Source organism: Sander lucioperca, chromosome 2 (genome assembly GCF_008315115.2).
Source record: "Sander lucioperca isolate FBNREF2018 chromosome 2, SLUC_FBN_1.2, whole genome shotgun sequence".
Classification (NCBI taxonomy): Eukaryota; Metazoa; Chordata; class Actinopteri; order Perciformes; family Percidae; genus Sander; species Sander lucioperca.
The window spans coordinates 48,731,206-48,741,205 of NC_050174.1; the positions used below are offsets into that span (position 1 = coordinate 48,731,206).

Sequence of the window (10,000 nt, forward strand, 5' to 3'; positions counted from 1 at the left end):
CTGACCGGTTGGGGAGCAGTCTGGGAAGGCAGGATGGTGCGAGCTATGTGGGAACCCCCTTGGGACGGGCAGCTAGCACCATTAAGGTGTACACTTCTGCTGTATCTCTCTTCCATGAAGCTGTGGGTGGTGTTACGGTGGGGAGACATCCCTTGATGTCCCAATTCATTAACGGGGTGTGTAGACTGCGTCCATACAGGTCCCCCAGGTCTCCTTCATGGGAGCTACCCTTGGTGCTGAAGGCCTTGATTCAAGCTCCTTATGAACACATAGAACAGGCTACCCTTAGGCTTCTGTCTCACAAAACGGCTTTCCTCTTGGCTATATGATCCGCTAGGAAGGTTAGCGAGCTGCATGCTCTATCCATTAGTGAGGAATGTTTGAGATGGCAGGCTGAAAACACTGGTGTGTCTTTCTGGCTGAATCCCTCTTTTCTGCCTAAGGTGGTTAACCCTCAGACGGTTAACCAGGTGATTGAGATCAGCTCCTTTCAGCTTGATCCAGCTGTTCCGCAGAGGGATGTGAGCCTGCTTACTTTATGTCCAGTGCGGGCACTAAGGACTTATCTCGCATGCCCTCGGGCTCTGAGAAGCTCTCACACCCAGCTCTTTGTTTGTTTTGATGGCAAAAAGTTGGGGCTCCCTGTGTCTAAACAGACGTTATCCCACTGGATTGTGAACTCTGTCTCTGCAGCCTCGACCAGAGGCATCGCTGCTTCCTGGGCTGCTCTTAGAGGCTTTCCTCTTTCAGAAGTCTGTGCAGCAGCAACATGGACTGCTCCCTGTACATTTTCCAGGTTCTATAGAGTGAACGTGGCATCCCCTGCACCATTGGGTTCTGCCATTCTCCTCTTGGTTGCAGGGCGCGGTTGTGATGGGGTGGAGTCCTCTGTTCCTCATGACCCTGATGGTACTTGTCATCCAAGGTAAGACCGTGGTGACGGTCTGAGTGAGGTCTCATAGATCCATAGTTATAGTCATAACTTACGACATGGCAGCAGTTTGGGGACTGCCGTTTTAAAGCCTTGAGTTTGGAAGTTTGGTCACCACTATCTTGGTTCTTTGGAGCCAGAAGTGACTATATGTGGAGAGGGTGGAGCTGGGGAGGGTGGAGCTGGGGAGGGTGACGCGGCCAAGCCGGTGGAGCTGGCTGCGTTGGCGCTATGCTAAGCTAAACGCTAAAGAGGGAGTGGTTCTGATTTTCAACCCTTCTGGAGCAAGTCATCTTCATGTGTGTGTGTGTGTGTGTGTGTGTGTGTGTGTGTGTGTGTGTGTGTGTGTGTGTGTGTGTGTGTGTGTGTGTGACTGTGTGTGTGTGTGTGTGTGTGTGTGTGTGTGTGTGTGTGTGTGTATGTGTGTCTGTGTGTGTGTGTGTATGTGTGTCTGTGTGTGTGTGTGTGTGTGCGTGTGTGTGTCTCTGTGTGTGTGTGTGTGTGTGTGTGTGTGTGTGTGTGTGTGTGTGTGTGTCTGTGTGTGTGTGTGTGTGTGTGTGTGTGTGTGTGTGTATGTGTGTCTGTGTGTGTATGTGTGTGTGTGTGTGTGTGTGTATATGTGTGTGTGTTTGTGTCTGTGTGTGTGTGTGTGTGTGTGTGTGTGTGTGTGTGTGTGTGTGTGTATGTGTGTCTGTGTGTGTGTGTGTATGTGTGTCTGTGTGTGTGTGTGTGTGTGCGTGTGTGTGTCTCTGTGTGTGTGTGTGTGTGTGTGTGTGTGTGTGTGTGTGTGTCTGTGTGTGTGTGTGTGTGTGTGTGTGTGTGTGTGTATGTGTGTCTGTGTGTGTATGTGTGTGTGTGTGTGTGTGTGTGTGTGTGTGTGTGTGTGTGTGTGTGTGTGTGTGTGTGTGTGTATGTGTGTCTGTGTGTGTGTGTATGTGTGTGTATGTGTGTGTGTGTGTGTGTGTGTGTGTGTGTGTGTGTGTGTGTGTGTGTGTGTGTGTGTGTGTGTGTTTCTTCCTGCAGCACCTGCGGAAGCTGAACAACTTTAACTCGTACCTGTCCATCCTGTCGGGGCTAGACTCCGCCCCCCTGCGACGACTCGACTGGCAGAGAAACACAGCGGAGGTGCGTTTGATTTAATCATCAGATAATAACAATAATACTGGAGGCGGGGTTAGACCAAGATGACGTCATCAAATGTCTTGTTTTGTCCACAACTCAAAGATATTGAGTTTCCTGTCCAGAGGAGAGAGGACACTAGATTAGAAAATAGTCACATTTAAGAAGCTGACGTCACCCTAGTTTACCTGTTTCATCATTAATGACTGTAGCTGATGGATGGAGTATCTACAGTATGTGTGTTTGTGTGTTTGTGTGTTTGTGTGTTTGTGTGTTTGTGTGTTTGTGTGTTTGTGTGTTTTAGGCTCTGGAGGAGTACAGCTCTCTGATCGACAGCTCGTCATCTTTCAGAGCGTACAGAGCAGCTCTGGCTGAAGTGGAGCCTCCCTGTATACCCTACCTGTAGGTTAATACCTTTATACCCCACTATATATACCCTACCTGTAGGTTAATACCCTTTATACCCCACTATATATAACTAGGGTTAGGTACCGTTTGGATTATTACGATTCTGATGCCAAACCAGTACTTTTAAAACGATTCCGATTCCTAAACCGATTCTTGAAAAACTGAAAAATGACACAAAAGAAAGTCTTCTTTATGCAGTTTGTTTTAAAATTGAAAATTATTTAAATTGAACAATATATTAGCGTTTTAAAGTACTTAAATATATAATAAGTAAACCTAAGTCACCTAACACATAACTACAATAATTTAACAAATAACAGTTACACTATTAACAAGTAAGAACTAAATAAATGTTGAGTTGGTATGCCAACCAGCTTCAAACTTTAGCAGTTCTTCTGCAGAAAAATGACCATATGTTCTTCTCTGGTGAGATACTACACCTGTCCTGACTAATGGGATGTCCTGCACAGGAGAAACCTCTCAGGTGGTGTCAGAGAGGCCTGGACACACAGGGAGGGTTAGAAAGGACAGACAACACCACCAGGCTCCAGGGTCTGGTCCTGAACGATAGACTAGCAGAGTGTAATATGTTTACTAGCGATGCCGTGCAGTGAATGGTTAATATGCCTTTACGTCCGTTTTGGTGAGCCCAGAGGGAAAATTTGCCATTTAAAAAGTAGCCTACATTAACGGTAGCTAGCTAACAGTAGACTACAGAGAAAGGGGGATATTTTTACGTCCGTTTTGGAGCGTGTACAAAAAGCCGTCTATCAGCACTCAGCAGTGATAGTAGAGGGCACGTCCGAGGATAGCGCGGACACACGCTTCACACCGCGAGCGGGCACGGGCGCCACTCGGCAGGAAAGGGAGAAAGAAAAAAGAGTCTGCCGCGGCCAGAGCGACAGAGGGAAAATATTTCAGTCGGAACCGAAATTTGCGTTCTAATCCGGTCTGAATACTACCGTTTGCGTAGGAACCGGATCCATAGTGGAACCGGGTTTCGGTACCCAACCCTATATATACCCTACCTGTAGGTTAATACCGTTATACCCCACTATATATATATACCCTACCTGTAGGTTAATACCGTTATACCCCACTATATATATATACCCTACCTGTAGGTTAATACCGTTATACCCCACTATATATACCCTACCTGTAGGTTTATACCTTTATACCCCACTATATATACCCTACCTGTAGGTTTATACCTTTATACCCCACTATATATACCCTACCTGTAGGTTTATACCTTTATACCCCACTATATATACCCTACCTGTAGGTTTATACCTTTATACCCCACTATATATATATATACCCTACCTGTAGGTTTATACCTTTATACCCCACTATATATATATATACCCTACCTGTAGGTTAATACCGTTATACCCCACTATATATATATACCCTACCTGTAGGTTAATACCGTTATACCCCACTATATATATATACCCTACCTGTAGGTTAATACTGTTATACCCCACTATATATATATACCCTACCTGTAGGTTAATACCGTTATACCCCACTATATATACCCTACCTGTAGGTTTATACCTTTATACCCCACTATATATATATACCCTACCTGTAGGTTAATACTGTTATACCCCACTATATATACCCTACCTGTAGGTTTATACCTTTATACCCCACTATATATATATACCCTACCTGTAGGTTTATACCTTTATACCCCACTATATATATATACCCTACCTGTAGGTTTATACCTTTATACCCCTATATATATATATACCCTACCTGTAGGTTTATACCTTTATACCCCTATATATATATATACCCTACCTGTAAGTTAATACTGTTATACCCCACTATATATACTCTACCCATACCCTGATTAAAATCCGAGTTCTAATAACTCTGTAAACAGAGGTAGAGAAGTGCTTGAGTACCCGGGGGATCCCTGCATGGGTTAGGGGTTAACACGAGTAAGATGGGGGTAGATGTCTGCACATGCTCCGTACTGCCCCTCCCTACAGTTAGAGAACACTCCCTGGATCCCACCCTGGTCCCCCGAGATAAAGTTTACTACCTGCAGCTTTTTACCCTGTTCACACCCCAGTGAACCTGTCTCTCTCTCTCTCACCTGTCTGTCTGCCCAGGGGTTTGATCCTTCAGGACTTGACCTTCGTCCACCTGGGGAATCCTGACACGGTGATGACATCACAGGGTTCAAAGGTCAACTTCTCCAAACGCTGGCAACAGTTCAACATCTTGGACACTCTGAGGAGCTACCAGCAAGTGTGAGTGACCTGTCTCTCTCTCTGGAGGACAACCTGACTGTCTGTCTCTCTGGAGTACAACCTGTCTGTCTCTCTCTGGAGTACAACCTGTCTGTCTCTCTCTGGAGTACAACCTGACTGTCTGTCTCTCTAGAGTACAACCTGTCTGTCTCTCTGGAGTACAACCTGTCTGTCTGTCTCTGGAGTACAACCTGTCTGTCTCTCTGGAGTACAACCTGTCTGTCTCTCCCTGTCTCTCTCTCTGGAGTAAACCTGTCTCTCTCTCTGGAGTAAACCTGTCTGTCTCTCTGCAGTCGGTACTCTCTGCAGCCTGACGATGACATCACTTCCTTCTTCAACGACTTCAGCGATCACCTGGCCGAGGAGGCGTTGTGGGAACTCTCGCTTAGGCTCCGCCCACGCAACACCCCACGAGCCAATCAGAGATGACCGACAAAAACAACCCGTTCTCACTCGCAACTGGTAAAATACTGACGCTCGGTCAGTGTTTCTCTGTCTAGTACAGGGATCTTCACCAGGGTCTCCTAACTATCGTTAATCTGACCTGAGACCTGAGCTCAGCAACATCACAATACACTCCTCACGTCTCAGTGTTTGTACTTTCAAAAAAAAAAAAAAAAAAAAAAAAAAAAAATATATATATATATATATATATATATATATATATATATATATATCTATATATATATATATATATAAATATATAATATGTCTACGTTTAGTAGAAGTCTGTCTGAAATCAAATCTATGAATATAGTTTCTCTTTCTTCTCATTTTGTATATTTGTTTTTAAATTTCAAGTTTTAGTCATTTTTACACAAAGTATTTGGGAAACGATGATGTCAACACATAAATATACAAATATACACAAACTATTAGTGTATAGTTGTTGTTGTAATGTTTAATATGTTTGTTTGTTTGTGTCTCCACTACGGCGGCAATAAAGGATTCTGACAAAAAGACACAAAAATATACACATGAACACACAGAAAGATGTATAAATAATAATATTGTAATGTCTTCCCGTTTTATTTTTTGGGATTTGTTCTGCATGTTGTGACCGTCTTGTGTTGTTTTGTTTTGGTCACTTTTTTCAAACTTCATTCAACATTTTTAATTCACATTTAACATCTGAATAAACACCCTCATGTTATGAAAGTAGTGAAGTGATGACTTATGTATTGGACTTGTGAAGAGCGTTGTAGGAACCATCCACCTCATGGTTTTGGACAATTTGGTTGAAAGAAACCCAAATTTCTGATATAGAAACTTTCTGAAAATGGCTCAGATTAGAGCCGAGGAAATAATAATAATATTAATAATAATAATATTAATAATAATAATAATAATAATAATAATAATAATAATAATAATAATAATAATAATAATATTAATAATATGAATACTATTAATAATATAAATAATAATAATATTAACAATAATAATAATAATAATAATATTAATAATAGTAATACTATTAATAATATTAATATTAATATTAATATTAATATATTAATATTAATGTAATAAGACAGCCGGTCCAGCAGGAGGCGCTGACGGCTGCTTCCCGCCGTTGAAACCGGAAGCAGCAACAGAGCAGGCAGCACCAACCGAACACCGGAAACATCGAGCGGCTGCTGCAGCAAACTAACCGGAGGAACGGCTCGCAGCTACCGCCCGCAGCAGCTGGAGCCCCGGAGGACTACCGACACGGTTACCGACAGCATGCTCGGGTCAGCGTTAACGGAGTGACGTCACAAGGTGAGCTGCAGCGACGGACAGCCGGTTAACGTAACGTCACCGGCTAATGCTAACGGTTGCAGCTAACTGTTAGCTCCGCAGGGTGTTATTAAATATGATGATTATAACAACAGCGCGTGATGCAGTAGTTCCTGAGTAGTCCGGGGGATGGTTAGGTTACCGGAGGTTACCGGAGGGTGGTAATAACTATCAGATCTGATCACTGACCGTTGGTATCGGTGTGCACTTCCGGTGGTGTTACACTGTAACGGGTCCCTCTATTATTATTATTATTATGATGATGATAAAGCTCTGTTTTCATTCTGTACTCTATTAGATCAGATTAACTTTATTGTCATTGAGTACAGAGACAGAGACAGAGTACAGACAGGACCAGAGATATACTACTGCAGTACAGACAGGACCAGAGATATACTACTGCAGTACAGACAGGACCAGAGATATACTACTGCAGTACAGACAGGACCAGAGATATACTACTGCAGTACAGACAGGACCAGAGATATACTACTGCAGTACAGACAGGACCAGAGATATACTACTGCAGTACAGACAGGACCAGAGATATACTACTGCAGTACAGACAGGACCAGAGATATACTACTGCAGTACAGACAGGACCAGAGATATACTACTGCAGTACAGACAGGACCAGAGATATACTGCAGTACAGACAGGACCAGAGATATACTGCAGTACAGACAGGACCAGAGATATACTACTGCAGTACAGACAGGACCAGAGATGTACTACTGCAGTACAGACAGGACCAGAGATATACTACTGCAGTACAGACAGGACCAGAGATATACTGCAGTACAGACAGGACCAGAGATGTACTGCAGTACAGACAGTAGTATACAGAAGGGGGTTTAGAGTAATATAAAGTAAATATAAATATGTGCAGTGTATTAACAGTTACCTTATAAGAGCAGAATAAATATGGCTATGTAATATGAACAATGTATGAGCAACATGTACAGATATGTCCAATGTAGTAACATTATACTATTAGTAAGAATAATATAGATATATGCATTGTATTAACAGAATATATAATAAGAATAACAGAATACATATGGATATTCAGTATGAAGCATATAGACAGATATGTACAGTATGGTAACATTATAGAGTAGTGAGAATAAGTGTGTGTGCAGGATGAATAGTATTTCTTTATTTTATTTTTTATAAAATCTCTTTTTCAGAGAGACCTGGCCAAGATAGCAGAACTAGTGTTACATAAAACCATCTTACAATCACTAAAGAGGCAACAACATCTCAAGTGCATTTCACTGAAATAAAAGTACCATTAGTTAAAACATCTGCACGTATGGATGGACTCATGTTCTGTGGTGTTAACACAACCTTTAACATCATCTAAGGACATTAGACAGTGTATGTATGAAGAGCAGTAGAATATGGCTATAGATAGGTGTGACTACAGTATGTACATCTGTAAATAAATAGGACAGTATGGGAGGGGGTGGTCGGTCGGTCGGTCGGTTGGTTGGTTGGTGGGTTAGTTGGTCGGTTAGTTGGTCGGTTGGTAGGTTAGTTGGTCGGTTGGTCGGTTGGTTGGTGGGTTAGTTGGTCGGTTGGTTGGTTGGTTGGTGGGTTAGTTGGTTGGTGGGTTAGTTGGTCGGTTGGTTGGTTGGTTGGTTGGTTGGTTGGTTGGTGGGTTAGTTGGTCGGTTGGTTGGTTGGTTGGTTGGTTGGTTGGTTGGTTAGTTGGTTGGTGGGTTAGTTGGTCGGTTGGTTGGTTGGTTGGTGGGTTAGTTGGTCGGTTGGTTGGTTGGTTGGTGGGTTAGTTGGTTGGTGGGTTAGTTGGTCGGTTGGTTGGTTGGTTGGTTGGTTGGTTGGTTGGTGGGTTAGTTGGTCGGTTGGTCAGTTGGTTGGTTGGTTAGTTGGTTGGTGGGTTAGTTGGTCGGTTGGTTGGTTGGTTGGTTGGTTGGTTGGTGGGTTAGTTGGTCGGTTGGTCAGTTGGTTGGTTGGTTAGTTGGTCGGTTGGTCAGTTGGTTGGTGGGTTAGTTGGTCGGTTGGTCAGTTGGTTGGTGGGTTAGTTGGTTGGTTGGTCAGTTGGTTGGTGGGTTAGTTGGTCAGTTGGTTGGTTGGTTGGTTGGTTGGTGAGACGGAGAGCGTAGGTATATGTAAGGAGATAACATAGACACAGGGTAATTATTGATCACTAAAATGATAGTTAACATTAGGAATTAAACTTAAACAGCTAATGGAAGTCCAAACTGCCTGAGAGCTTCTCCTGTACTATACGGTAATTCCTCTACTATGAGACAGTAAGTCTCGTGGTTATGACCCAATCGTTAGCCTATTTTTATAAAAACGTCTGCTACGGAGCCATAACGTGAGGTACAAGGTAATGGAGCCTTTTATACATTGTCGTGTTTCTTTAGAAATAAACAATGGACAAATAGAGTCTTTAAACTCTTCAGATGTAAAGTTATTCTCCGTCAAAGTGACGTCAAAATGAATGGCAGTCAATGGGATGCTAACGGGGGGTGATGGCTTGGTAGCATCAAAATGAATGGCAGTCAATGGGATGCTAACGGGAGGTGATGGCTTGGTAGCATCAACATGGCTCCGTAGGATCTACGTGGTCCGAGGACAAGCTGACCCTCTTGGGAGTTAAGTGTTGTGGACACTGTCTGTCTGTCTGCCTGTCTGTCTCTCTAACCTGTCTGTCTCTCAGGTGTGTCAGCATGCTGCAGCTCCCCCTGGTGGTGACGGCTCAGGTGGACGTCGTCCTGCTGCTCGTCTCCTTCCTGTCTCTCTGGACCAGACTGACCCAGCTGGGATACCCCAACGCTGTGGTGTTAGTACACACACACACACACACACACACACACACACACACACACACACACACACACACACACACACACACACACAGAGACAGACACACACACACACACACACACACACACACACACACACACACACACACACACACAGAGACAGACACACACACACAGAGACAGACACACAGACAGTCACACACACACACACACACACACACACACACACACACACACACACACACACACACACACACACACACACAGACAGACACACAGACAGTCTCACACATACACACACACAGAGACAGACAGTCACACACACACACACACACACACACACACACACACACACACACACACACACACACAAACACAGACACAGACACACACACACACACACACACACACACACACACACACACACACACACACACACACACACAGAGACAGACACACACACAGAGACAGACACACAGACAGTCACACACACACACACACACACACACACACACACACAGAGACAGACACACAGACAGTCACACACACACACACACACACACACACACAGACACACACACACACACACACACACACACACACACACACACAGAGACAGACACACAGACAGTCACACACACACACACACACAGAGACAGACAGTCACACACACACACACACACACACACACAC

General features: G+C 43.8%; 3 protein-coding genes across 11 annotated transcripts in view; 2 read left to right on the forward strand and 1 right to left on the reverse strand.

The window, feature by feature from the left end:
* LOC116056991 (rap guanine nucleotide exchange factor 1-like) overlaps positions 1–5,324 on the forward strand; it is a 36,968-nt gene extending 31,644 nt beyond the window's left edge. Inside the window, exons 20-23 of the mRNA XM_031309408.1 lie at positions 1,955–2,056; positions 2,355–2,452; positions 4,594–4,734; positions 5,028–5,324. Coding sequence (XP_031165268.1) covers positions 1,955–2,056; positions 2,355–2,452; positions 4,594–4,734; positions 5,028–5,163 — 477 coding nt within the window. The 3' untranslated portion in view covers positions 5,164–5,324. The remainder of the gene's footprint in view (positions 1–1,954; positions 2,057–2,354; positions 2,453–4,593; positions 4,735–5,027) is intronic.
* The window catches only part of LOC116056993 (scavenger receptor cysteine-rich type 1 protein M160-like), a 1,012,348-nt gene that overhangs the window by 340,048 nt on the left and 662,300 nt on the right, over positions 1–10,000 (reverse strand). The window lies entirely within an intron of this gene.
* Positions 6,301–10,000, forward strand: part of pomt1 (protein-O-mannosyltransferase 1) — a 39,146-nt gene continuing 35,446 nt past the window's right edge. For all 3 annotated transcript variants that reach the window (XM_035999057.1, XM_031309406.2, XM_031309407.2), the window contains exons 1-2: positions 6,301–6,495; positions 9,202–9,324. In XM_035999057.1, the coding sequence (XP_035854950.1) occupies positions 9,212–9,324 (113 nt within the window). In that variant the 5' untranslated portion in view covers positions 6,301–6,495; positions 9,202–9,211. The remainder of the gene's footprint in view (positions 6,496–9,201; positions 9,325–10,000) is intronic.